The sequence below is a fragment of the Sorex araneus genome, chromosome 5 (genome assembly GCF_027595985.1).
Source record: "Sorex araneus isolate mSorAra2 chromosome 5, mSorAra2.pri, whole genome shotgun sequence".
NCBI lineage: Eukaryota > Metazoa > Chordata > Mammalia > Eulipotyphla > Soricidae > Sorex > Sorex araneus.
In genome coordinates, this window is record NC_073306.1 from 1,945,368 (window position 1) to 1,973,367 (window position 28,000).

Consider the following 28,000-nt stretch of genomic DNA (forward strand, 5'->3'; position numbering starts at 1 on the left):
GGGCTCTCTGGGTACTTGCTGAGCCGCAGCCTCCACGCGCAGAGACACGCGCACCCCAGGCCCCCCCCTCGAGGTCCCAGGGCAGGTTTTGGGGTCCAGAGGGCCCCAGGCCGGAAGGGGGCGCGCACGGGGGCAATAGGACCCGCTGGGCCTCTTTCTGCTGTGGAGCTTTTGTCCTTGCAGGGGCTCCTGCCTGGAGACCCCCTTCTTACTCGGGGAGGGGGTGGCTGGGATGCAGGCCAGGGCGGCACCCCTGCAAGGCACGTCCGGGGCCGGGGGCGTGGCGAGGCGGGCCGGGGCGGGCCGGGGGCGGGCCCGACGGTTAAGCCGCGCGCCCGCGCGCCCCAGCCCAGAGCGCGGAGCGGAGCCCGGCGGCGAGCTGCTCCCCGACGGCCCCGCCGCCCGCGGTCGCAGGAGCTCCGGGACTCGCGCATGGGGCCCCGGGGGACGCGCTGAGCGCGGGGACGGCGCCCGGCCGCACCATGGCCCTGGAGCAGGCGCTGCAGGCGGCGCGGCTGGGCGAGCTGGACGTGCTCCGGTCCCTGCACGCCGCCGGCCTGCTGGCGCCCTCGCTGCGGGACCCGCTGGACGCGCTGCCCGTGCACCACGCGGCCCGCGCCGGCAAACTCCACTGCCTGCGCTTCCTGGTGGAGGAGGCCGCCCTGCCCGCCGCGGCCCGCGCGCGCAACGGCGCCACGCCGGCCCACGACGCGGCCGCCACCGGCCACCTGTCCTGTCTGCAGTGGCTGCTCTCGGCCGGCCGCTGCTGCGTGAAGGTGAGTCCGCGCTCGCCTTCCCGGGAGACAGCGCTGGCCCCCAGCCCCCTTTTCCGACTCTGGTGGGGCTGGGCACCCCCTTCCCCACCCCCCACTCTGGGGGTTTGTGGCGCCTGTGCAAGGCGGGGCAAAGGTACTCAGGGGACTGACCAGTGCCTGCAGGAGGACCTGGATTGGGGAAGGGAGGGGGCTGAACCCGGGGAGCAGCGGAGCACTGCGCATTGAGTCCGGAAGTGGTGGTGGGGCATACGCAGGGCCTGAGCACCTGGCGGCTGCCCAGGCTGGCGGCGGCTGGAGGATCTGGGGAGCAGGGGGAGGCTCCTCTGGGCCTGAGCTGACCCTGGGCGGGGCGTCTTGTGGACCCCCAGTTCCCACGGCTTCTGCAGCTTCGCCTGGTCTTGTTGGGTGAGACCCCCGCTCACTCACCCAGTGCCCCCGGCTGGCCTCGCAGCTCAGGGTCAGAAGCTCTTTGTCGGCTGAGAGGTGACCGGGGACACGCGCCCCACCCGGCCGTGGGGGCGGGGACCTGGCCATGGGGGCCCCCGGAGGCGGGGTCCTGGCTGCCAAGGCGACCAGCACGCGGGGACGGAGAGGGCTGGCGGGCACAGTGTGCAGGGTGGGAGCAGGGATGCCCGGGCCCCGCATCACAGCCCCCTCCCTGGGCGCGCAGGCCCCGCTATCTGGACACGCCCACGGCCTCCCGGCCTGCTGTCCAGCCTTGGCCAAGCCGCCCGCCCCTGCAGGGGAGCCGGAGGCCCGGCGGGTTATCAGGTCCCGCCTCGGGCTGGGGGCGGGGTGGGGGGGGACGCCTGGATCCCGGCCACCAGCCTGCAGAGATAAGCGCCTCCGCGGCCTTCACAGCTGCCTCGGGACAGGAAGCCCACCGAGGCTGGCCGGCGGGACCCCAGGGCGGACTCCCCTGGGCCCTGAGTGCCCGCCAGGCTCCGGGCTCAGACTCCCCCCGACCCCAGCCCGAGCCTCCCGTGACCCTCAGTGTGCCGCTGGGCCAGCGCCCACCCCTGATCCCGGCGGCTCTCCTGCATCTTACAGGCACCCCCGAGGCCCAGCTGCCCGTCCACTTCCCGAGCCTCTCGCGCCATCCCTGAGTGCCCAGGGGCAGAGGCCATGCAGGGCCAGCAGGCCGGACCCCTCTCCTGCCGCCCGGGGCTGGGCTGGCCTGGCTCTCTCTGGCTCTCAGACCCCCGGGATCTCCCCGTCTCCTGGGGGCGGCCTTCACCCACACCCACCTCCCTCACCAGCTGCCCCCACCCCGCCTCCCGGTGACTAGAAGCTTCCACCCCCATGGGGCAAGAACAGGGGGCAAGAAACCTGTTTCTGGGCCTGGAGTGATAGCACAGCGGGGAGGGCGTTTGCCTTGCACGCAGCCAACCCGGGTTCGATCCCCAGCATCCCATATGGTCCCCCAAGCACCGCAGGAGTGATTCCTGAGTGCATGAGCCAGGAGTAACCCCTGAGCATCGCTGGGTGTGATTCAAAAAGCAAAAAAAAAAAAAGAAACCTGTTTCCTCGTGGCCAGGAGCAGGGACCTGGGGGGCAGGGCGGGGGGGGCAGGGTCTGGGGGGCAGGGCCTGGGGGAGCAGGGTCTGGGGGGCGGGGTCTGGGGGGCAGGGCCTGGGGGGGCAGGGCCAGGGGGGGCAGGGCCAGGGGGGGCAGGGTCTGGGGGGGCGGGGTCTGGGGGAGTGGGGAGTGTTAGCCTGGGGCGGTGCTGGGGGCTCAGGCCTGTCCCTTGCAGGGGGAGCGGGAGCAGAGCGGAGGGGCCCGCTGGGCTTGGGAGGTGCCCGCAGCCCTGGTGGCACCTGTGCCACCCGAGTGTCCCCCTCAGCCGTCCAGGGTCCCCGCTGCGTGGGGTCCTGAGAGCTGGCGGGCGTGGGCTCAGGGCAGCCAGGCCCGTGGGTGTGTGGGACAGGGCTGACCCCAGGGCCTTGGGAACCTGACCCGCTGCCCCCACAGGACAGAGACAATTCTGGTGCCACAGTTCTGCATCTGGCTGCCCGCTTCGGCCACCCCGAGGTCGTGGACTGGTTGCTGAGACTCGGGGGCGGGGACCCCACCCTGGCCACGGACACCGGGGCCCTGGCCGTCCACTACGCCGCTGCCAAAGGAGACTTCCCTTCGCTGAGGCTCCTCGTCAGGCACTTCCCCGGGTAAGCGCCCACCACGCCGCCATCCCGAGCCGCAGCCCCCTCGGTGGTCCCCGGGCTGGCGTCTGGATTTGGGGGGGCCGGGTTCGCAGGTCAGAGCCACGAGATCCCCCACTGTGCAGGGCTGAGCGACCCTTGAGGCTGTGGCGTGGGGGAGGGGGCCACTCCAGGCCGACCCCCACCTGCCATCTGGATGGCGCCTGGCATTGCCTGTGGCCCAGCCGTGCCCCCTGCTCTCGGGGTCCCACATCTCCCTGCACCCCCACCCGGGTGGTCCAGGGAGCGGACATGACCCCACAGACGGTGGACCCCGGCCCGGCGCAGGGATCCTGAGGGCAGAGCCGCCGCCAAGCCCCAGCCGAGGCTCGTTCCCGGGGGGGGGCTCTGAGCGGGCAGGGGGGGGGTCTGTCTCCTGGCACCCGCAGGAGTCAGGGGCTGGGTTGGTGGGTCGCCTCCCTGCCGGGGGCCACAGGAACACCTGTTTGTGACCCTCGTCCCAGGTGGTGTCCCCAGAGACCCCACCAGCACCCCGGACTCCCACCCCGCCCCGTGGCCCACCTGGGGGTCCGTGCCTGCCCCCAGAGGACAGTGCACAGCTAGACGGGCCCCGCCTGGCCCCCCGTACTGTACCCCAGAGCGCCAGGCTGTGCCTCCGGAAGTGGGGGTGTCCCAGGCGTCCCCCAGCCCCTCCTCCCTGTGACGCTGGGGTAGGTGGGCCGCCTCAGGCGGACTTTCCCCAGACCCCCACAGGCTCCGGGGACCTGCCCCTCCCAGGCCACTCAGGTGCTGCCGGGGGGCCTCAGGACTGTCCCACGTGCATTAGGTACCTTGGGGGGCGGGGGGGGCCGGGCCCATGGCACCAGGGGAGGCCGGGAATGGGTGGGTACTGGTCCCTGTGGGCAGGGGGTGGCGGCCCACGGCCCCTTGGCCTCCCCCCTTGGGGTGGAGCCGCAGGAGCCCCGGGTGAGGGACCCCAGGACGGGCGCTGTGGGCAGGGCCTGGGGACGTCGGGGCTCACGGCCCAGCCTGAGGCTCGGGAGCTGCCGGGCCGGCTGCTGGCGCCCTGAATTATTCACGACCGCTCAGCTGGGGTGGCGGGCAGGAGAGGGCGGGCTCCAGGACCACGGGCGAAACCCAATCCCAGCAGCGAGGTGGTGCCGTGGCCGTGGCTGGGTGGAAGGGCCGGGTGCTGGGGGGCCAGGTGTGAGACCAGACAGCAGGGACCGGAGAGAGAGCACTGCAGGGTGGGCACTGACCCGGGTTCCATCCCCGGCAACACATAGGGCCCCCCAAGCCCTGCCAGGGTGACCCCCGAACACAGAGCCAGGAGTCGGCCCTGAGCACTTCCAAAGACAAGCGAAAAAGGCCAGAAGATGGCAGGCACGGCTGGCCCAAGCCCCCCTTCCCCGTCTGTTTTAGGGGGCCCGCCTGGAGCCCCCGGGGGAGAGGGAGGGTCCCCCAGCAGGCGGCATCTGGACTGAGCTGTGTTGTGGCTTTTGTTTGTTTGGGGGCCACACCCTGCAGTGCTCAGGGATCATTCCTGCTGGGGCTCGGGCACCCTCGAACCCGAGCCATCACATGCAAGGCGCCCTCCCCACTGAACTATCCCTCCAGCCCCTGGGCTGGATTTTTTTTTTCCTTTTTGGATCACACCCAGTGATGCTCAGGAATTACTCCTGGCAGTGCTCGGGGGACCCTATGGGATGCTGGGAATCGAACCCGGGTCGGCCGCGTGCAAGGCAAACGCCCTCCCCGCTGTGCTATTGCTCGGGCCCCGCAGGCTGGATTTTTGAGGGAGGTAGAGTTGGAACCACAGTGACTGGTGGGAGGGATCCGGGGGTCCCTGACCCCCATTAGGGCCATGAGAAGGTTTGGAGTTTCCTGCCCGCCCGCCCAGAGAAGCCCAGGCTGGGCAGTGCTGGGCGACCCCCGGAGCAGGTGGTGTCTCGGGTCAAACCTGGGGCTCCCAGGCGGGCTCTGGCGCCTGAGCCGGCAGAAGGCAGGAAAACCAGGGCCCCCCCTCCCTTCGAACCGCCACTGATGCCCCTCCCAGGCAGACGCTGGAGAGTGCCCTGGGGGCTGGAGCAATAGCACAGCAGGGAGGGCATTTGCCTGGCATGCGGCCGACCCGGGTTCGATTCCCAGCATCCCATATGGTCCCCTGAGCACCGCCAGGAGTGATTCCTGAGTGCAGAGCCAGGAGTGACCCCTGAGCATCGCCGGGTGTGACCCAAAAGCAGAAAAAAACACAAAAACCGCTGCCCCGGGCAGGCTCTGGGGGCGGGGCCGGCCCCCACAGGGCCCCTCCCGGCTGCCCTGCGCTGGGCAGCGCCTGGGTGCGGGCACGGCGTGACCAGGCCTGCGGGGCCCTGCCTGGAGCATCTCGGAGGGTCACCCGCGGGGGCTCTGGGTGGGTCCCTGCTGGCCCCGCCCTTCCTCCCTGGAGACGCTCGGTGGAGGGTCATCAAGAGGACTGTCGGCCCCTGGGGCCCCGGGGCCTCTGAGAAGCCCCCACCCTCACCTCTCTGGACCTGCCCGCACCCCGCCCGGCCAGCGCCCTCGGCCTCTGCCTGGTGCGTCCCCGCTCAGACTGTCCCTCACCCTCCCAGGACACCCCAGAGCCTCCAAGCCTGCGCCCCCTTCCCCAGCCCCCCGTGTGACCTCGGACTCCCGGCCGGGCCTCCCCTGCCCCCAGGCACTGGCCCCCTTGTCCCTCACGCCCTCCCTCGGGGACACTCTGCCCCAGTGCTGGGGTCAGGAGGTCGGCCTTGGGGACACGCACGGTGATTCCCGGGCCCCCGCGCCCGGGCCCGAGGGGCAGCCCCCTCCGCTCCCTGCCCTGCTCCTGCCGCCACAGAAAATGAACCCCGGTTCCCAAGGACGGGCTCGCGGCTAGAAGCCGGCACTGTCCTTTGAGCGGGGGTAGGGCCGGGACGCTGGCCGTGGAGAGCCCCACGGGGGTCAGTGAGCAGGCCAGAGGCGGCGTTCCTGGGCTTGAGCCGCCCGGGCACGGCCTGAGCGACCCACGGGCTCTGGGTGGGGCATCACCGGGTGGTCAGTGACGACCGGGACACAGGCCGGCAAGCGGGCAGCGCGGTCAGGAGTGGGGATGTTCTTGACACTGGGGGAGCCCGGCCAGGAAGATGGGGGACACGAGCTCCACCTCTGACACCCTGGGGCCCCGGCACTGCTGGGTGTGGCCCCTGGCACTCTGGGGCCCGGCACTGCTGGGTGTGGGCCCTTTAATCGCTGCAGTCAGGGGTCAAGGGTGTCACTCCCTGGGAGAGCACAGCCTTGCCTGTGTGAGGGCCTGGGTTTGACCCCTGCTCCTGAGTGACAGCACAGCAGGGAGGGCGTTTGCCTTGCACGCGGCTGACCTGAGTTCGATCCCCACCATCCCATAGGGTCCCCCGAGCACCGCCAGGAGTAATTCCTGAGTGCAGAGCCAGGAGTAACCCCTGAGCATCGCCGGGAGTGACCCAAAAAGGAAAAAAAAAAAGAATTAAAAATAGGGCCGGAGCAATAGTACAGTGGTTAGGGCGTTTGCCTTGCACACGGCCAACCCGGGTTCGATCCCCAGCATCCCATATGGTCCCCTGAGCACCGCCAAGGAGTGATTCTTCAGTGCAGAGCCAGGAGTAAGCCCTGAGCACCACTGGGTGTGACCCCCCCCCACAAAACAAAATAAAGCAAAACAAAAAGACTTTAAAATAGGGGGCCAAAGAGATAGTACAGTGGGTGGGGCATTTGCCTTGCACGCAGCTGACCCGGGTTCGATCCCTGGCACCTGACACGGTCCCCAGAGCAGTCCTTGAGCAGAGCTGGGTGTGGCCCAAAACCAAAGAACAAACCTGTTAAAGGTCGTAGTGGATGTGGAAGGCGCCTTCGGGGCAGAAGAAGGGGCCTGTGTGGAGACGGGTCTAGAGCGGGTCGAGGACGGGAGCCACGGGGGTCCGAGGAGACCCTGGAAATTCCACATTGGACGTGGGCAAAGCCCCGCCTAGGACGGAGCCTGGGACCCCCAGGCGCCCTTTCACGTAAGCTTCTTCCGTTCTCTCCGCCCTTAGCTGCGGCTTTAGTGACCTGGGGGTGGGTCGCACCTGGCCAGGCCGTGGGGTTCACACACAGCAGCGACGGCCGCACGCACCCACCGCGGGCTCTGCTCTTAGCGGGGCACAGGGGCTGGGGACAGCAGGGGCCACGAGCCAGCTGCAGCGAGGCCAGAGGCCAGCGGGGCTCACAGACGGTCTCGGGCCTGACCAGCGCATGAGCAACACCAGGGACTGAAACTGGTGACCGTTTGCTCCTCCTGCCCAGGGTCACTGCGGTGGGGCGGGGTCAGGGGACCAGCTGGGGTATCAGGGACTGGACCTGTGTTGGCCAAGCACCAGGCAAATGTCCTCTTTGCTGTACTGTCACTCGGGGTTCATCAACTCGTTTTTTGTTTTGTTTTGTTTTGCTTTGCTTTTTGGGTCACACCCGGCGATGCTCAGGGGTACTCCTGGCTCTGCACGCAGGAATCTCCCCTGGCGGTGCTCAGGGACCCTATGGGATGCTGGGAATCGAACCGGGGTCGGCCACGTGCAAGGCAAACGCCCTCCCCGCTGTGCTATCGCTCCAGTCCCATCAATTTGGTTTTGATTCGGGGCCACATGCGGCGGTGCTCAGGGCTGACTCCTGTCTCTGTGCTCAGGGGTCACTCCTGGCTGGCTCAGGGGACCAAGTCGGGTGCTGAGTTCCAAGCCCGGGCTGGCCGCGTGCCCTCCCACCTCGCCATGGCTCGGCCCCCTGCCTGTGCGCTTGTTTCTATTCCCCTTCCTTCTTTGTGCAGTTGCTGCTGTTCTTGTGGGGTTTGGGGACGGGACCCAGGGGTGCTGGGAGAGAGGCTGGTCCTTGGGGGTCACTCCCAATCAGTGCCGGGCAGGGCGGGAGCCGGGTTGGACGCCGGCTGGCACCGCCTCACCCGTGCCTGGGTCTGGCTGTGGAGACTGCGGCCATGGCAGTTGGCGTCCGTCTGGGTCACGTGCTCGCCCCTCAACCGTGGTGCTCACGCGCCCCTCACTGTGCCGGGGGCCCCCCTGGGCGGGGGCTGAGTGTCCACTCGCAGCCTCACGTCTGCAAGGAGGGGCTTGGCCACCGAGTCGTCCCGAGTCTGTGCCACAGAGCCAGGTGTTGGGGCGTCAGCCTCCGGGGCCGGAGAGACGACAGCTGGGAGGGCACTGGCCTTGCACGCAGTGACCCAGGTTTGATGACCAGCACCACATACGATTCCCTGAGCCCCGCCAGGAGTGACCCTGAGCACTGAGCCAGAAGTGAGACCTGAGCACTGAGCCAGGAGTCAGCCTTGAGCAGAGCCAGGAGTGAGCCCTGAGCACAGAATCAGAAGTGATCCCTGAGCACAGAGCCAGGAGTGAGCCCTGAGCACTGATACAGGAGTCATCCCTAAGCACAGAGCCAGGAGTCCTGAGCACAGAGTCAGGAGTCAGCCTGAGCACTGCCAGGGGTGTCCCAGAGCACCCCCGTGCCCCACAAAGCCCTTGTTGGCGGGACCAGGGAGCTGGGAGGGGTGGGCTCCTGAGTGCCTCTGTGGGCAGCCGCTGGCCTGCACCTCCTGGCCTGGAGCTCTGCTGGCACCAGCTGACGGGAGGCTCCACCCCCGCCACAGCCCCCTCTGCCCTGGGCCATCCTGGTATAGAGTTCTTTTTTTTGGGGGGGGTGTCACACCCGGCGATGCACAAGGCTGACTCCTGGCTCTGCACTCAGGAATTACCCCTGGTGGTGCTCAGGGGACCATATGGGATGCTGGGAATCGAACCCGGGTTGGCTGCGTGCAAGGCAAACGCCCTCCCCGCCGTGCCATCACTCCAGCTCCCCGGGTATAGAGTTCTGCTCTGCCCACACCCTCCTCTCCCGGGAGAAAGGGACGAAATCAAGACTCCGGTGGGGGCTGGAGCGACAGCACAGCGGGAGGGCGTTGGCCTTGCACGCTGCTGACCCGGGTTCGATTCCCAGCGTCCCATGTGGTCCCCGGAGCACTGCCAAGAGTGATTCCCGAGTGCAGAGCCAGGAGGAACCCCTGAGCATCTCCGGGTATGACCCAAAAAGGAAAAAAAAAAAAGCCTCAGGTGGCTGACTCGGGCTCCAGGGTCCCCTGAGTCAGCCAAGATTCACGGAGCATCGGGCTGGGGCGGGTCTGCAGGGAAAGGGCCCCCCAGGAGGTGCCTCGGGGGCCTGTGACCTGGCGGCTGGACCCCCTGCAGGCCCAGCCCAGCCTTCTGGCCTGTGGGAGTTCTGGAGGCCTGGCGTGGGCAGAGCCGGCCGAGGCGGCCCAGTGCAGTGCCCTTGTCCACCCGAGCGGCGAGCTGCTTCCTGGACAGCTGGCCTTTGGCCCGGAAGGAGACCGCAGGGGGGAGGGCAGCACCTTGAGGAAGGAGGCCCCCGGGCCTCCCGGCATTTGGAGGCCATGTGGGGGCCGAGCATCTACCCAACGTTGGGACACCAGCCGGCCTCTGGGGACACTCGGGGGCTTTCTCTGCGCAGGGCACCCCCGTCCCTGAGACCCCTGGCCGGCCACCGGGCACCAGTACCCAGGCGGGAGCAGTGCTGGCCCAACCCGTGCTCAGGGTCCAGAACCCTGGTCAATGGGAGCCCAGACCCGCATGACCTCAGAGGCCCGAGGGGCTGGTCCGTGCTGCCGCGTGAGGTATCCCGGCTGTCCCTGACCCAGGCCCCTCCCCAGGAGCCGCCTGCCCCCTCCAGCCCACGGCCCCAGTGCTGTGAGCTCCCCCTACAGTGCTCCCAGGTTTGTCCCAGCGTGAGGAAGCGCGGGCCGTAGTGGGGGCTCCTTGGGGGAGGAGGGTCGTGGGCGTGGGCAGGGACAGGCGGACCGGAAAGTGTGTCACAGCCCTGCACCTGGCCGCAGCAAGAATGGCCTGTCCCACCCGTGACCTTTGGCCTCTGTGCCTCAGTTTATCCTCTCTGATAGAAGGGTGGTGCCAGCACCACCAGGAGGTCATTCCGAGGGTGGCGGTCGGGCATGGCTGCTCGGCCGTGGTGACGGGTGTGGGCCCATCGGGGCTGGCAGCGCCCGGCGAGCAGGAGGGCACCGTCTGCCACCCCTGTGGGTCTGGGCGGGGTGCCTGGCGCGTCTGCCGTCTCCCCCGGCTGACAGCCCGCCGGGGGGCCGTGGGGCTCAGCGTGGGCAGGGCCGTCCACCCGCTCGGCTCTTCCTGTGCCCGGGTCTCAGCGTCCAGGGCACCCCGGGGCCACGGGGCGGGGCTGGGGTGGGCGGGGGCTCCAGCGGGTCTGGACCCCCCCTGCAACTCGCCCCCGGCCACAGCGTCCCAGCTGGGGCCCCAGGACCCCCGCTCGGCGAGGCGCGGTGCCGGGTGAATGGCTCGGCCATGAAATATTCAGCAGCTGTTACCGCCGTGGGGGCGGCCGGCACTGGAGCGTGGAGGCTGGTGGCCGCCGGCCAGCCTGGCCAGGAGCAGAGCGGCTCCCGCAGCCCGGGGCGGGGATGCTCGCGGCAGGTCCCCGCCCCCGCAGTGCGCGGGGTGCAGTGGTCAGGGACGCCGCGGGCTCGGCCACCCAGGGGGCCTGGTGCCCTTGACCTTGACCTGGGGGGGTGGCAGGAGCGTGGGGAGTGGGCCTGGGGGCAGGGGCGCGTGGTCCGTGATGGCTCTGATGGACAGGCCAGCTGGGCAGCGGTGGGGGTAGGGGCTGTGGGATTGGTTGGGACGGAGCCTGAGACGGAAGCCAGAGCGAGAGGGAGGGCACAGGAGAGAGGGAGGCCACGGTGCCCGGTAACTGCCCTTCCAGTTACCTGCGGCCGCGCCTGTGTTGTGGCGCCACCTGGTGCTCAGCACTGGTAACTGCACCCACCGTTCCCGGGACCGCCTGCGCGCGGTGGGGCGTGTGTGCAGTGACAGATGCCAGCGAGGGGCCAGGGAGCCCCAGGGCGTGACGGCACCGGCGGCCCCTCCCCCGCTTTCACGCAGACAGAAGCGCTCAGATGCACCACAGCGGTGAGGCCGCCCCGCCCCGCCCCCGCGGGTTAGATCCCTGGCACCGCGTGGGACTGGCACCGTGTTGGTGGGACCCCCCCACGTGGGGCGGTGACAGCACGGGGAGCAGGGGCTTCGGTGACGGCTGTCTGTGGCCAGGGCGCGTGCGCGGGGTCACGGCCTGAAGATCCGTGTTCTGTAGTACTAATATATGATGCACGGTGCCTATCTACATGGCTGGGGCCACACCGGCGGCGCTCACGGCTTCCTCTGGCGCGACCGGGGAATCAGACGGGGTGCCCGAGATCGTGCCCACACTGGACACAGCAAGGCCAGCGCCCCCCGGCCGTGTATGGCTCGGGCCCCCTCCCATGATGGCCCCTGCTGGCGCCCCCCCCCCCAGCCCGTCTTTGCAGCTTTTGGTATCAAGGGGGCAGTTTCTCAGACGTGCAGGCGGGGGAGGCTGCTGGGGCGGCACAGAGCCGGGAGCCCGGGGGGTCCGCAGGGGTCAGGGCCAGGGCCCAGCGGGCTTCCCGAGCTGGGGGCGGAGAGCCCCGGGCAGGGGGCCCTAAGAGCCCGCGGCGCGGCTTCTCCGCAGAGGGGTGAATGCCCAGACCAAGAACGGTGCCACGCCCCTGTACCTGGCGTGCCAGGAGGGCCACCTGGAGGTGACGCAGTACCTGGTGCAGGAGTGCGGCGCGGACCCGCACGCGTGCGCGCACGACGGCATGACGCCCCTGCACGCGGCGGCGCAGATGGGCCACAGCTCGGTCATCGTGTGGCTGGTGAGCTGGGGGCCGGGTGGGGGGTCCCAGGGGAGGGGCCGCGCCCAGCCCCGCCCTCCCGTCCCTGCCGCTGCCGCCGCCCAGGTGAGCTGCACCGGCGTGAGCCTGTCAGAGCGCGACAAGGACGGCGCCACCGCCATGCACTTCGCGGCCAGCCGCGGCCACGCCAAGGTGCTCAGCTGGCTCCTGCTGCACGGGGGCGAGATCGCCGCCGACCTGTGGGGCGGGACCCCGCTGCACGACGCGGCCGAGAACGGGGAGCTGGAGGTAGGCCCGGGGCGGGGGGCGGGGCTGGCCGCGCCCCGCGGCTCACCGCGGGGTCCTCACGGCCCACCCCGCAGTGCTGCCAGATCCTGGTGGTGAACGGCGCCGAGCTGGACGTCCGGGACCGCGACGGGTACACGGCCGCCGACCTCTCGGACTACAACGGCCACAGCCACTGCACCCGCTACCTGCGCACGGTGGAGAACCTGGTAGGCCCCGCGGGGCGGAGTCCGAGAGGTCGCAGGCACGGAGACCACCGCCCGCTGCTGCCGGGGAGGAGAGGGGGAAGGAGTAAAGGGGCGGGAGATACCCCAGGCGGCAGGTCCACTCACCGGCTGCCCCGCCTGGCCAGAGCAGGTGCACGGAGGGGAGGTTGCCTGCCTTGCATGAGGCTGACCCAGGTTCGAGCCCCGGCATCCCATATGGTCTCCTGAGCATCGCCGGGAGTGATCTCAGAGCACAGAGCCAGGAGTAACCCCTGACCATAGCCGGGTGTGGCCCCCACACCCCAAAAGAAATCACCTGCCCTCAGGCATGAGGTGCTGGGGACCCATTTCACTGGTGGGTAACTGGAGTCTCGGGGAGATGCACAGCCACAGCGCCTGTGGCGCTCATTCTTCAGCCACTCAACCTCCTGAGCTGTGTGGAGAGGGCGCCCCAGCCCGGAGAAGGCGCAAGTCTGGGGCCTCGGCCGACGGTGCAGGAGGGAGTTAGGGAGGTCTCTCGGGGGCCCCAGGCTGCTGGCCCCAGACGCTGGCCTGGCATGGGGGGCTGTGGATGCGGGCGGGGAGCAGGGTTGGGTGCCCCGGGCTCCCACACACCCTGGGGCTGGCCCTGCAGCTGAGCCCCCAGGGCGGGTCTCCATGGCAACCCCCCCCCCCCCCCCGGCGCCCAGCAGGCACTCGGCGCTCAGGGCAGGGGCTGTGGAAGGTTCCAGCTGCTCTGGGGACTGTCCGAGGTCCACCCCGAGCCTCCCGCCGCAAGGTCACTCACAGCAAACCCAGCCCCGCTCTCTGCGGCCCAGAGGCACCAGCCCAGGGCCTGGCAGTGCCGCCTCAGTGACACTGGCTTGACACCCCCCCCACCGCCTCGCGGGCTGATGACACGGTCTCCCCACTTCATGACACGGAGACTCAGCAGAGCGATTCCCACGGTCACGGGGCTAGTGTGTGCATCAGTGGGGAGTGACCTCTGACCACTGCGCCCTCCCAGACCGGCTCCTCCGGCTCCTGTGGGTGCCCCAGGCCTGGATTAGGGAGCATGCACACACGCGCACACACACACAGAAGTGCACACACACACGTGCACACACATGCACACATACACACGTGCACGGACATAAACACATGCTCACACGTGCATGCATGCACACGCATGCACCTGCACATGCATGCACCCCACACACATGCACACACATGCACACATGCATGCACACGCATGCACCTGCACATGCATGCACCCCACACACATGCACACATGCAACCACACGCATGCATGCACATGCGCATGCACACATGTGCAAACACGCACGGACACCCGCACACACACACACACACACACACGCACACGCGACAGCTGTGGCAGCCACAGACTGAAGCGGGCAGAGGCTGGCCCAGAAAGGCAAACAGGCCCGCAGAGCCCCTAATTACAGGGCCAATGAGCGCGGCCGCCCGAGCTGTTACCTGGTGCTGCCTCCCTCTCTGTCCCCGAGGGCCTGTGACACTTCTCCAGCCGGGAGGGGGCACGGAGGCCTGGGCAGGAGCAGCGGCACGAGCGGGCGAGTGGGCAGCATGGGCAACGTAAGCAGGGTCCCCGGACCCACACGGAGGGTCGGGCCCACGGGCGGGCGCTGACGGGGTGGGGGGAGAGGTCGGGGCCGAGCCAGGAGGCTCATCCCAGCTCAGCGGGCACCCCAGGACACGCCCGCCCCAGGGCTTCGAGATGGGCCGCTGCCAGGCGCAGGGACTCGGCTGCTCCCCTCCTGTGGCCCACACCGAGACCCCCCAGGGCCTCTGGAGTCCAGCCCCCCTCGTGGGGCGGGCCCTGGATCCCAGGACCCAGGGACGGAGTTTGGGTCTTAGCCTGGGAGATGCGGAGGGGCCTGGGTGGGGGCAGGCGGGGCCGGGAGGGCCAGTGGCTGGGCCCTGGTCACTCAGCTCAGAGACACCGGGATCAGACACTAGCCGGGGCAGGGCGGGCGGGGATGTCATGCCCCCCCCCCGCGCTTTCCGCTCAGAGCGTGGAGCACCGCGTGCTGTCCCGGGACCCGTCCGCGGAGATGGACACGAAGCAGCTGGACTCGGGCATGTCATCCCCCAACACCACCGCGTCCATGCAGCCGCTGAACTTTGACCTCGGCTCGCCCACCAGCACCCTCTCCAACTACGACTCCGGCTCCTCCGGCCACTCCAGCGTCAAGGACCCGCGCCCGCAGCGAGGTGAGTGGACAGCGAGAGCTGCCCCCAGGAGGGGCCCCTCTGCCCGCAGCTGACACTGCAGCTCCCCCGGGCACCAGAAGGGGGCTCTGGTCCTGACCAGAAAGTTGGGGGGGCCGGGCACAGGCTTGTGGACGTGAATCCCGCACCGCTGGGTCCCCCCAAACCCGCCGGCACCCGCTCGCGGCTCACTGACCTGCTCACACCTGCGCTGAGTGGACCCCAGGACACATGCTTGCCCACAGCAAGTGCCAACCCGAACGTGGGCACGGCACAGACACACAGACCAAACGCAGGCTCGACCCCTTCCCCCGCACGCACGCCCCCTACAGGCACCAGGCAAGCAAGTCAGAGGCAGGTTTCCATGTGCCACGCCCTGGCACAGGTGCCCGGCGCCTGCGGTGCCCGCCCCGTGCCACCAGGTGGAGACCTGCAGAGCTGGCAGGGCCCCTCCTGGCGCCCGGACACAGCTGCCCTCCGCCCTCCGGCGGCCCTGCCCCGGGGACCCGCCCTCAGCCCCCCTCCCCCACGCCTGGACCCCAGAGCGCTGCGCCGTGCACAGCTGGGGAGGGCCCCACGCTGCACCCCCGGCCGGGGCTGATCCCCCCCTGCCCAGGGCTGCCCGGCGCGAGTGCTGCGGAGCTAGAGAGCTACATGGACATGCTGCAGGCCTCGGAGCTGCCCCACGCGCCCCCGCCCCCGCCGGGCTACCCGGCCCCCGGGCCCCCTCGGGGGCTCCCTGCCGCCGACATCTACATGCAGACGAAGAGCAAGCTCCGGCACGTGGAGCCCAACACCGCGAGGAAGGAGGTAGAGTCCGGGCGGCGGATGGGGGCCGCTGGGCTGGGCGCTGGGGCCCGGGGCGGGCGAGGGTCGTACAGAGCCGAGGGTCCTGGGAGCCGGCGGGCAGGACGGGGGTCAGGGGGGCACAGCGTCGCCCCAGCCTGCCCTGCGGTGCCAGGGGTAGCCCACCTCCCCCTAGGCTGGAGCGGGCGTGGCCGTGCCCCAGGCCCCTGCTGGGCCGTCTGGGCAGCAAGTGGCAGGTGGGGGCCTGGCCTGGCCACAGGGCTGCGGATGGCGCGGCTGGGCTGGGACTGACCCATTCCCCGTTGGGGCCTTGTCAGTGGGCGCTGGGCAGGCAGGCACCGGGTCCACATGGGGTGTCTCGGGGCCGGGGACCCAGAGTCCCGGGAGCAGGTGGCTGGAGGGTGGCTGGAGTCGGGGCTGGGGCCAGGTGGTCCAGAAGGGGCAGCCTGAGCTGGCTGTTCCCTGAGGCGACCCGGCCCCAAGGCCACGCAGCTCCTCCCCCCGCCAGGCGCTCTCGCCCGTCTCCCTGTGGTTCCTGTGCCCGTCCCTGCGGAGCCCGGGGCCACACAGCTGCTCCCCTGCCCGACTCCCGCTGTGTGCCCATGCGCGGCCGCGGGCACCATCCCCACAAAGGGCTCTTTGTCCTTCTGCCGAGCCCCCCGCCCTGCCTGCGGGCGCAGGGTCCTGGCATGTGTGTCCGGGGGCTGCAGGGGGTGAGCTGGCCCTGACAGCAAACCCGAGGTGTCCCGTTCCCCCCGCAACGTGAGCCCAGCGGAGTGGGGGGTGGGGGTCGGGGGCAGGGCAGGCGACAGGCCGGGTGACGCGGCCTCCGGCCCCCCGAGGGGCAACCTGCTCCCCGCGCCCCGCGCTGTGGTGGGGCGCTGAGGTGGGGCGGTCGCCACTGTCACCTGAGTCCGCCGTTCGGGCCCTGAAACCCGAGGCTGGGGCGCGGTGTCGCTTACTTGGAAGATGCAGAAGGGTGTGACCCTCCGCCCTGGGCCCGGGCGGGGCCGCGGGCCGGGGTCTCCCCCGCGCGCCCCAGGCCTGCGCGCCCCCAGGCCCGCGCGCCCGCCGCCCGACGCGCAGGGGTGGGGCCCGGCGGGCCGAGCGGGGGCCCGCGGTGGGGTGTGGCCGCGCCCCTGGACACCGCCCGCCGCGGGGGGCTCGCGCCGGGATTGGCGGGTCCCGGGTGATGTCAGGCGACAGGGCTCCGGGCGCGGGCGGGCCGCGGCGCGCGTAACCTGAGCGGCGGGATCGGGTGGCAGGTGTCGGGTCCCCGCCGCCCCCGCGGCCAGGTGCACAGCGGGGCCGCGGGATCCGCCAGGTAGGAGCAGAGCCGGCCGCGCGAGGGTCCCCGGCGCGCAGGACCCCGCGGGACCCGGGCTCCAGCGCTCCCCGGGGGCCCACCCTCCCCGCCCCCGACAGGGTTCGCGGGGGCGCCGGGCGCCGACGGGCCGGGCGGGCGGGCGGGGTGCGGCGCGGCCCTAGCGCGCGCGAAGCCGGGAGCTGCCCCAGTTCCGGCTCCCCCTGGTGTCCGGACGGGCCACCCCGCCCCCGGGCCCGCCCCCCCGGAGCCTCGGCGGGGGCCCCGCGCCCCGCGCCCCCGCCCCGGGCCGGCGGGGATGCGGACGGGGAGGCGGCGCCCGGGCGCGGGGAACCGACGGGCCCCCTGTCTGCCCGCTGCAGGGCGACCGCGACGGCCACTGCGGGCCGCCTCGGCAGGACTCGGGCCGCCAGCCGCGCGCCGTCGCCAAGCAGCCCAGCACGGGGGACTCCTACTACCGGCAGCTGGGCCGCGGCCCCGGGCAGCCGCCGGCCGCGCGCCCGCCCATGGCGCACAGCGGGGAGGTGCGTGCCCACCCGGCCCGGCCCGGCCCGCCGCCCGCGCGCGCCCGCCGCCGCTCACCGCCCGCCCCCGTCCCCGCAGGCGGCGCTGCCCCCCCGCAGCCACGTGCACAACGGCTGCGCCGCGGACCCCAAGGCGCCCCGGGAGCTGCCCCCGCCGCCGCCGCCGCCGCCGCCGCCCCTGCCCGAGGCCCTGAGCTCGCCGCCGCCCGCCCCGCCGCTGCCCCCCGAGGGCCCCGTCTGCGGGCAGCGCCGCGCCTCCTCCTCCACCGGCAGTGAGTGGGCACGGGGGGGGGCGGGGAGGGCCCCGGAGACCCCGCCCCCACCCCCGTTGCCGCTGGACCTGGCCCCGCGCTCCCTCCGTCCACCCCGGCAGGAGAGAAGGACCCAGACGCGCCCTGCTGTGTGACTCCTGCCGTCTCTGGGCGGCCCAGAGTGCGGGTGGGTGCCAGGCTGAGAGCAACAACTCCCTCCCCCAGCTCCCCAGCCCCAGGCGCCAGTCTCCGCAGCTCTGGCACACCGTCATCTTTGTCTGTTTTGAATTGTATTTCATTGCTTCATTTGAGGGCCACACCCGGTTGGTGTTCAGGGATCACTCCTGGTGGGGTTCGGGAAGTACATGGGGTGCCCGGGATTGAACCCTGGTCGACTGCGTGCAAGGCAAGCGCCCTTCCTGCTGTCCTCTCCCTCCCTCTCTCCCTCCCTCTCTCTCTCTCCCTTTCCCTCTCTCTCTCCCCTCTCTATACCATCTTGGGCCCTTCCCAGATGCATTAGGGCTGCCCTGCCCCACCCTGCCTACGGCCAGGGCTGCTGACCACTGCGGCCCCCGCTGGACACTCACTCCTGCACCCCCTCCCTACACCCTCCCGGCCCCGGGCCATGCACGCTGACCCCCTCAAAGTTCCATCGCCCCGACTCAGAGGGCAGAGTCCCAGAGGGTTGGGGTCCCCTGGGGTTCGCCCGCACCCGCAGCTCTGGTCAGCAGTGGCGCATGGCCGGCCAGATGTTGGAGCCAAAGAGAATGAGACGCTGGGCGCCCCAGACACCCCCTTTGCAGCACAGCTCGGGGCTGGGTTGGCTCTGCCTCAGCTAAGGCCAAGGCTGACCCTCCGCGGCCAGGGCCAGTGCAGGCGGCAAGGTGCTGGCCTTGCACACGGCTGACCCCGTTCCGCCCCCAGCACGAGGAGGGGCCCCCAAGCACCACCAGGAGTGATCTCGGAGCACCGAGCCAAGAGTAAGCTCCGAGCACTGCAGGGTGTGGCCCCAAGCAAGAGAAGGAGGCTTTGGTGCGGGCAGCCAGGGCGAGTGGCAGCCGTGCCCAGGCCTGGGGGCACCACGGGAGCCCAAGGCTGGGGGAGCTGGGCAGGCGGCCTGGGGCGGGGGGGCGGGCTCTGAAATTCCTCCTGTCCTCTCTCCTCTGGCCTCTTCCTGCCCGCTGGCCCTGGCCCCTCGCTGTCCCCTGCCCTCCCTTCTCTGCTCTCGGTCCCTAGAAGTGAGAGTCCTCAGACACAGAAAGAGTGAGTAGCTGCGCGCTTGCTGCCGAGGGTGGGCGCTCGGGAACACCAGCCCTGGGGCCAGGCAGAGTCGGGGGCTCCCGCCTCCCCCCACCCCCCCCCTGCCCGCACCACACCAGGGGCGCTGCACGCACGCCTGTCTGGCTCTAACGTGCCCGGACCCCCTCTTTCCCTGGCCCCTGGCTGCAGCTGTGCCTGGGGGCTCCCCGCCCTCGGACCCGGCTCTGCTCCCTCCCCCCAAGGCCTGCAGTGGCCCCCCCCAGTGCCCAGGCTTCTCGGCCAGTCCGGTCGGAAAATGCAAACTTGCTGCAGATATTTGCATGCGACCCGCCCGCCTGGCCCCTCTTCCTGGGCACACACCCCCTATGCTTACAAAGGACCCCGCCTTCCTGGGCCCCCGGCATTCTCCGGGCTTGCGAGCAGCCGTGTGCGGGCGCGGGCGTCTGTCTGTGGGTGTGTGGGGGGCTGGGGGGCCGGGGGCTGGCGTCCAGGGTCCTGGGACCAGGTCCTAGAGTCGAGGCGGCTGCAGGCGGCGCGGTCCAAGGGTCACTGGGCTGTGCTGATGCAGAGAAGGGCCTACGGCCGACTCCACCCCGCCAGGGCAGAGCCCAGGGACCCGGGACAAAGGTCAGGCGCCCGGCCCCAGGGAGTATTCTGAGCTGGCCGGTCAGTGTGCCGGCAGGACGTTCGCTAAGTCCCCGGGGGCGACCCGAGAGCCAGCATGAATTCCCCGGGGCCCCCAGGCGGGGGCTCCACTCCTCCCCGTGAGTAGAACCGGGAGCAGGTGGGGGCCGGCGCCCCCCAGCGCCTGCCGTGGGCGCGGCACCCGGCGGCTCGGCGGTCCCGACGCAGAGGGAGCCGGCAGCGGTGGGGCCCTGCCCCGGGCGCCCCCGACCGACCCCTGTCTCCGCCCCCCCGCAGGCACCAAGTCCTTCAACATGATGTCCCCGACGGGGGATAACTCGGAGCTGCTGGCCGAGATCAAGGCCGGCAAGAGCCTGAAGCCCACCCCCCAGAGCAAGGGGCTGACCACGGTCTTCTCGGGCAGCGGGCTGCCGGCCTTCCAGGTACGCCGCCCGGCGGCCGCGCCCGGCTCCCCGCGCGGCGGCCCGGCCCGGCGCTCAGCCCTGCCGCTTCTCCCCGCAGCCGGACTCGCCGGAGCCGGCGTCGCCCCCGGCCTCGACCGCCAGCTCGCGGGCGCGGAGCCCCACCCCGCCGGCCGCGGGGCCCCAGCCCCTGCTCAACGGCAGCCTGGCGCCGGCGCCGCCCGCCACCCCAGCGCCCGGGGTGCAGCTGGACGTGGAGGCGCTGGTCCCCACCCACGACGAGCAGGGCCGGCCCATCCCCGAGTGGAAGCGGCAGGTGATGGTGCGGAAGCTGCAGCTGAAGATGCAGGAGGAGGAGGAGCAGCGGCGGAAGGTGGGTGGGGCCGGGGCGGGGCCGGCAGCCCCCAACCGCCCTCCGCGCTAACCCTTGGGCCGCCCTGCCCTGTCCAGGTTCCTGGGGCTCGGGGCTTTGGCGGCTCCTCTTCCCCGTTGTGGGGGCGCCCCGGCGGAGCCCAGCAGCCTGCCCTTGGTGCCCGGGCGATGCTTAGCTGGCGCGATGCCCTTCCCAGCGCCCGGCATCTCTGAATCCCGAGCTGCAGGGGTGGGCGGGACTCCCGGGGGCGACGAGCTTCTGCAGAGGCTGAGCTGCCGGGCAGGGGCGCGGGGTGCAGGGCCCGAGAGGCTGAGGTCTGGCCTGGGTTACTTCCCCGCACGGTTCCTGTCCAGCCTGAGGTTCCCCCACTGTCGGGTGGGGTGACAGCACTGGCCAGCAGGAGGGGGCGCTGTCGGGGTCCCTGGGCACTGTCTTTGGTGCCCACTCGTGTCTGTGGCTTTTCGGGGGTCCCTGAAGGTCTCCGGGCCTGTGCTCCCCTGGAGCCGGCTGCACAGAGGCCAGGATACCGGCAGGCGAGGGGGCCCCTTGGCAGCAGGGTCAGTGCCCCCGGATGACTGGGCAGGCACTAGAGGGCCTACGGGACGGCAGCAAGAGTGAACCCGGGGGCCGGAGCGACAGAACAGCGGGGAGGGCACCTGCCTCGCACATGGCAGCCCCGGGCTCCATGCTGGCATCCCATAGGGTCCCTGAGCCCCCCAGGTTAACTCCTCGGTGCAGAGCCAGGAGTAACACACATTGCTGTGTGCCCCCAAAAAAGTGAAAACACTGCTTCCTGGGCTTTGGGGGATTATTATTATTATTGCATCCCATAGGGTCCCCTGAGCAAAGCCAGGAGTAATCCCTGAGTGCAGAGCCAGGAGTCACTCCTGTGCATCGCCGGGTGTGACCCAAAAAGAAAAAAAAAAAGAAAATGAGTTTGGGACTGAACAGTGATATAGTGAGAAGGGCGCTTGCTTGCACATGGCTGACCTGGGTTTGATCCCCAGTACCCCACAAGGTCCCCCCAAGCCCCAGCAGGAGTGATTCTTGAGCCAGGAGTAAGGAGTAAGCCCTAAACACAGGCCACAAGTGTGACTAAAAAAAAAAAAAAAAGAAAGAAAGGAAAATGAGTTGGGGGGCTGGAGCGACAGCATAGCGGGGAGGGTGTTTGCCTTGCACAAAGTCGACCTGGGTTCAATTCCCAGCGTCCCATGTGGTCCCCTGAGTACCACCAGGAGTAATTCCTGGGTGCAGAGCAAGGAGTGACCAATGAGCATCGCCGGGTGTGACCTAGAAAGAAGGAAAGAAAGAAAGAAAGAAAGAAAGAAAGAAAGAAAGAAAGAAAGAAAGAAAGAAAGAAAGAAAGAAAGAAAGAAAGAAAATGAGTTGGACTGGGATTGGGGAGAGGACGTCAGGTTGGCATTTGCCCTGTCCACGGCCGCCCTGGCTTCAATCCCCGGCATCCCACATCCCCTGAGCACCACCAGGAGTGATTCCTGAGTAAGAGGCAGGAGTCACCCCTGAGCATCACCGGTTGTTTCCCACCCCAAAAAAATTGATAAATAAAATGAGTCGGGCAGAGGACACAAAACCGGACTGGAGGAAATGAGCGAGGCAGGGGGCAGGGCTGGCTTCGGGCAGGGATGGGGGTGAAGCCAGAGGGGTCAGAGCCACAGGCCTGGCCAGTCTCGAGAAGAAAGTGAACTTCCCAGCCGGGGGCGTGTCTCCCGACGCTGAGCACTTGCCTTGCAGACACGGGGCTCTGGGTTTGGTCCTCGGCACCACATCAAAGCTGGGTAGAGCCCTGGTGACCTCCAGGAGAGAAAGAGAGACAGGAAACAGACCTTCTGGTGCAGCAGTGGGCAGCGCGGGAGGGGGCGGAGCAGGGAACGGCTCCCTGGTACTCATGTGTGGGCCGCCGGGGGCTGAGAGGAGCTGGTGGGACCCAGCCGGAAGAGCTGAAACTCAAATAACAGGCGGGAGTGGGGTGTGGCGCGCAGGAGGGCACATGCTTTGCATGCACGAGGTCTCAGGCTCTTTCAGACCAGCGCCATGGGGCTGAACCAGGGCAGCTGAAGGCAGGGGTGTCCTGTGACCGGGAGCCCGGAGTCTCTGGCTGGGGTGGGAGAGGGCCCGTGAGCCGCAGCTGCACACCTTTTGCACGTCCCTCGGGTGGTGTAATGAGCCATCAGGCGTGGAGACTGGCCGCTCATCCCCTCCGGCGCGCAGCAGCGCCCAACGACCAGCCAGCTGTCTGCCAGCAACCCAAGTGGACACTTCCCAGCGCCCAGAGAAGCGGCCGGGCCGAAGCTTCTTCCCAGCGTCACTGGCCCCCGCCCGCCAGGCCGGGCCCAAGCCCTGCACCCGGGGCCCTGCGGTGCCATTACACCACCCGGGGCGTGCAAAGGGCGCCGGGGACTCTGCGCCGCAGCGGCGGGGCCAGAGGGAGACCCGCCTCCCTCCCCTGTCTTGTCTTCCCCGCCTTAGCTGACGGCCGCCAGCTCCTGCTGCTACCCGCGCGAGGGCTGGAGGTACTCCCAGCAGCACGACGCCATCCTCGGGCCCTTCGGCGAGCTCATGACCGAGGCCGACGTCCTGCGCATCGAGCAGCAAATCGAGAACCTACAGGTGCTGCACAAGGCGCAGAAGCTGGAGGCTCGCCTGGCGCAGCTGGAGCTGGAGCTGGAGCAGCTGCTCCCGGTCTCGGCCGCCCTGTCGGCGCCGCGCTTCACCGTGGACCCGCGCCGCATGCACGGCCGCGCCGCCAGCCTGCCCGCCTGGTGCAGCAAGATCGCCGCGCTGCTCAAGAGCATGGCCTCGCTGCTGGCCGCCCTGGGCGGCCGCCCCGCGCACCTGGCCGAGCTGCTGGCCGCCGACACGGGCCAGCCACTGGCGCCGCTGCCCGACGCGCCCTGGCGCCCGGGGCCGCTGTGCCTGGGCCGCTCCCACGCGCTGAGCTGGTGCCGCGAGGCCGTGGCGCGCGAGATCCTGGAGTGCGGCGTGTCGGTGCGGCAGCTCCGCGCCTGCTACGAGCGGCGCGCCCCGGGCCCCGCGCCCGGCCCGCGCGCCCCGCGCCGCCGCTCCTCCCTGCCCGCGGGCGCCCCGGACCGCGAGCCCGTCCTGGAAGAGGACTACGTGGCGGCCGGCGCCGGCCAGCCGAGCGCCCGGGACCCCCCCGGAGCGCCGGGGCAGCAGGCGGAGCCGGAGGCGCCGCGCTCGGGCGCGCTGCTCGGCGTCCAGGACTACCTCGACCTGCGCAAGGAGCGCATCGTTTACCTCTTCCTGGAGCACTGGCGCAAGTGGACCTTCGGCGGCGCGGGACGCCACGCCCAGGCGCGCCTGCGCAGGCTGCTGCCCCGGGTGCTGGCCGCTGGCGCGGCGCCGGACCCCGAGGGCAGCGACGCGCCCCCGGAACCCGCCGGCTCCAACCCCGACGAGCGGCTGCGGCGCCTGCTGAAGCAGCGGCAGGTGGTGGGACAGCTCCTGGAACGCTGGCGCCGCCTGGCACGGCGGGCGGCTGCGTGCCCACCCCGCGGCCCGGGCCTGGCGCACGGCCTGTACTGGCCCGAGCACTTCCTGCCGCCCCTGGACGGCGCCGCCGCGCCGCCGCGCTACGACAGCCTCACGCTCGACCTCTTCATGCTGGGCTACTTTCAGCTGCTCGAGATGGGCCTGAGCCGCGAGGAGCGCAAGTTCCGCCACCTGCTGTGCTACGAGATGTTCGACCGGCTGGGAAGCCACCCCTGGGAGCAGATCCGCGCCTTCCACCGCGCCGTGCTCCAGGAGGTGGAGGCCGGCCGGCGCGGCTGGAGCGACGGCTTCGACGACCTCAGGCGCCAGTTCTTTGGAGACAGCCCCGAGGCTGAGCCAGTGGCGGACCTGGTGGGTTGGAAGGCACCGGAGCAGGAGGAGGAGCACCAGGAGAAAGAGGAGGAGCAGGAGGAGGAGCGGGAGCAGCAGAAGGAGCTGGCAGCAGAGGCCTCTCCCGAGCCCACGGACGACAGCCCAGAGGGGCAGCCTGATGGCCGGGACCCTGCACTGCAACCTCCGCCCCCAGCCGCGCCCCCGCCAGCCGCACCTCCTCCCCCGGAGGACCCCCCTGCTGCTGAACCGCCTGCAGAAGACGCCTTGGAGCTGCTCTCGGAGATGGGCGAGTTCAGCAATGAGGACATCTGCCGGTACATCGACCGCAGCTTCTCGTTCTGGAAGGAGAAGGAAGCGGAGCTCTTCGACATCTGAGCGGCCGGCGAGCAGGAATCCGCAGGGCTGGCCTGGGCGAGCAGGGGGGGAGCAGGTGTTCCTCGGCGCTGCGGCCTCGCCTGGCAGAGGCCGGGCTGGGGGTGAGGCCAGGCGCCCCTTTCCCATCTGTAAGGCGCCGTAATAAAGCTGTGCTCGGAGTGCAGGGCTGAGTCGCCCCGACCCGTGGGAGCCCCCGGGCGCGGCCACAGCACCCTTCCCAGCAGGACGGGGACACGGGGGCGTGGCCTGGGGGTCCTCCACTAGCCCGCCCTGTGGAGAGCCTCGTCCTCTGCCCCCCACCTACTTTTCTAACCTCTGTCCTCCCCCTCCATCCCTTCTTGGTTTCGTTGGTGCCGGGGATGGAACCCGGTCCCGTGCGTCTCACGGGCAAAGCGAGAATTCTCCCGCCGAGTCCCACGCCGGGCGACCCTCGCTCTCAGCCCTAAGACCAGGGGCCTGAGTGGGCGGGGCTGCGTCGAACCACACCCCTGGGCCTGCAGAAGGGCCTCCGGAGAGCGTGGCCCTGGCTGGGCAAGACCCCTGCGGCCCCTGCTGGCCCTGAGCCTCTGCCTGTGTTTCAGGAGGAGGAGGAGGAGGCCCGCCTGGCCAGCATGCCCGCCTGGAGGCGGGACATCCTGCGGAAGAAGCTGGAAGAGGAAAGGTGAGCCTGGGAGGCGCGGGGTCTCCCAGGGGTCTCTGGGGGCCCTGGTGAATGTTATGAATACTAATGAGTGTTTTCTCTGTTCCCTTCCAGGGAGCAGAAGCGGTGAGTAAGGGGCTGGCCTGGCCGCACTCCCTCCCCCGCCCCCTGCCGCTGGGCTGTCTGTCACCGTGTCCCCTCTGGAGCGCTCCTGTAGCGGCCTCTCAGTGTCCAGGACTTGGCCCTGGCCCCGGGTCTAGCTCTTAGCACTGGGGGTGGCAGGAGCAGTTGGCACCTGTTGATGCTCAGGGCTGACTCCTGGCTCAGCACTCGGGAATTACTCCTGGAGGTGCCCGGGGGACCACACGGGGCGTGGGGGATCAAACCCAGGTTGGCCATGTGCCAAGGCCAGAGTCCTGCGGCTGTACTAGCTGTCCCGCCGCCCTGGTCCCTGTCACCCAGCCCTGCCTTCCATTAAGAGCCATCCTGGCCTGCACATCGCCAGGACCCAGTACTGAAAAGCTGAGAATATCTAGAGAAACTCAATTTTTATCTTTTGGGGACAGAGGTAGGACTGGAGGTAAAGCTCTTAGCTTGCAGGCAGCCGAAACAAGTTCCCCGTCACTGTGCCGGGTCCCCTGAGTACTGCAGGGGTGATCTCTTTTTCTATTTTTGGGTCACACCAAAATGCACGGGGCTGGAGCGATAGCACAGCGGTTGGGCTTTCACCTTTCACGCGGCCGACCCGAGTTCGACTCCTCTGCCCCTCTCAGAGAGCCCGGCAAGCTACCCGTGCATATTGGATATGCCAAAAACAGTAACAATAAGTCTGTCAATGAGAGACGTTACTGGTGCCCACTTGAACAAATCAATGAGCAACGGGATGACAGTGACAGTAACAGTGACCCAAATACACAGGGGTTACTCCTGGCTCTGCACTCAGGAATTACTCTTGGCTGTGCTTGGGAGACCATATGGGATGCTGGGAATCGAACCTGGGTCGGCTGCATGCAAGGCAAACGTCCTGCCTACTGTGCTATCGCTCCAGCCCTGCAAGAATCATCTTCTTTTTTTTTTTTTTTGGTCACATCGAGCGATGCACAGGGGTGACTCCTGGCTCTGCACTCAGGAATTACTCCTGGCAGTGCTTAGGGGACCATATGGGATGCTGGGAATCGAACCCAGGTCGGCTGCGTGCAAGGCAAATGCCCTCCCCGCTGTGCTATTGCTCCAGCCCCCTTGCAAGGATCACCTTGAGCGGAGCCAGGACTATCCCCTGAGCACCATGGGGTACAGCCTACTCCTCCAAATTGTAATGTTTAGGGGGCCTACTCGCACCTCAGTGCTCTGGGGACTACTCCCACCTCAGTGCTCAGAGGACAGCATTGTGCTGGGGCACACATGGCAGTGTCGTGTCGGCAGCCTGGCCAGCCATCGCCCGGCCCTTTCACCGAACCAGCCCTGTGAAAACGCAGTGATGGAGTCCAATATGTAACCAAGATGAAAATACGAAGCAGGGGCTGGAGCAACAGCACAGCAGGGAGGGCGTTTGCCTTACATGCGGCTGACCCAGGTTCGATTCCCAGCATCCCATATGGTCCCCTGAGCACCGCCAGGAGTAACTCCTGAGTGCAGAGCCAGGAGGAACCCCTGTGCATCGTCAGGTGTGACCCAAAAAGCAAAAAAAAGAAAAAAGAAAAAGGACGAGGCAGCGGCCAGAACAATAATACAGCTGAGAGGGCGTTTGCCTTGCAGCCAGCCCGGGTGGGGTCCTGGGATCCCAAGGGGCCTGTAAGCCCACCAGGAGTGATTCCTGAGCACAGAACCAGGAGTAAGCCCCGAGCACAGCGGCATGTGCCACCTGCCCCCAAACAAAACCAAACCAGAAAGTGGCAGGGCAGGCATTCCTGCTGTCTTCATTCGTACAGCAGTTCCCGTGCCGTAGCTGCAGCCTGGGTGAGAGCTCAGGCCCCCGTTCCTGCCGCTTGGCTGGTCCCTTGGTCACCGCGATTCACATGGTTCAGGCTGAGCTGAGACCTCGCCAGGGCAATCAGCCTGGCCCTGCGTGCTGGCAGCAGCCCCTAAAAATCCCTAAAAAGCCTCTAAAAAGCCCCTAAAAACCTGCTGCCCAGAACGTTCTCTGCTCCCCAGTGCCCAGAACTCGGGGCTGCTGCAGCTCCCATAACTCTGGGGCCGCAGTACAGCGGGGACGGCGTTTGCCTTGCACGAGGACGACCTGGGTTTGGCCACTGACATCCCCTATGACTCCCAGAGCGCCGCCAGGAGTAATTAGCGTGTAGGGCAGGAGTAACCAACCCCTGAGCATCGCCATGTGTGACCAAACCCCCCCCCAAAAAATCCAGTAACACCTTCTGGCCCCCATGACCCGTTTCCAGCCAAGGGGCCCAGCCTACTCCGCATTCCACTCCTTGTCCCACCCCACCTTACTCAGCCCCCGTCGTGCGCGCCCTTCGGGAGCCGCCCGGCTGCCTGTCCCCCGGTCCCCCCAACTCCCGCCCGCTCCCCAGGAGAGAGGAGGAGCGCCAGAAGCAGGAGGTGCTGAAGCGGCAGAAGGAGCAGTCCGAGCGGCTGCGGACGCTGGGCTACGACGAGAGCAAGCTGGCGCCCTGGCAGCGGCAGCTCATCCTGAAGAAGGGGGACATCGCTAAGTACTAGGCGCCGGAGCTGGGGGTCCCTCGGTCCTGGGCGGAACCCCCCCCCGGCCCCCACCCGCCGCACCCCGCGCCCTGGGCGCACGCCCCTCCCCGCGCGCACGCTCCCGGGACGCCCGTGGGCGGGGCCGCCTCCCCCGCACCCCGGAACCCGCGAGGCGGCCGCATCCTGGGCCGGGCCGGAGGCCCCGCGCTCGGGATGGGGCTTTCCCGCCTCCCTGACCCAGATCTGCGCCCGCCCCGGCCGCATTTCCCACCCTCGCCTGGGGTTTCCTCTCAGTCATTTGTTTACCAGAAACGACGCAAACTGCCCGTCGGGGCCAGCTGCCCCCACCTCCCTACGCCAGGCTCCCCGCCCCGGGCATTGTCACACCCTGGTGCGGGGGATGGAAGACGGAGGTGCCGACCTGTCCCCCTGCCGCTGCCCCCCTGCCCC

At 69.3% G+C, this 28,000-nt stretch overlaps 1 protein-coding gene across 1 annotated transcript; it reads left to right on the forward strand.

Annotated features, from left to right (window-relative positions):
- The first annotated feature begins 482 nt into the window (after window positions 1-482).
- Window positions 483-27,998, forward strand: ESPN (espin). The gene is made up of 15 exons (XM_055137602.1): window positions 483-776; window positions 2,748-2,941; window positions 11,543-11,729; window positions 11,814-11,996; window positions 12,071-12,202; window positions 14,230-14,431; window positions 15,045-15,238; window positions 16,922-17,083; window positions 17,163-17,355; window positions 18,571-18,597; window positions 19,516-19,661; window positions 19,741-20,013; window positions 24,834-24,913; window positions 25,007-25,018; window positions 27,421-27,998. Exons 1-15 carry the CDS (start codon window positions 483-485, stop codon window positions 27,566-27,568), a joined length of 2,427 nt encoding a protein of 808 aa, XP_054993577.1. The 3' UTR covers window positions 27,569-27,998.
- The last annotated feature ends 2 nt before the right edge of the window (window positions 27,999-28,000 follow it).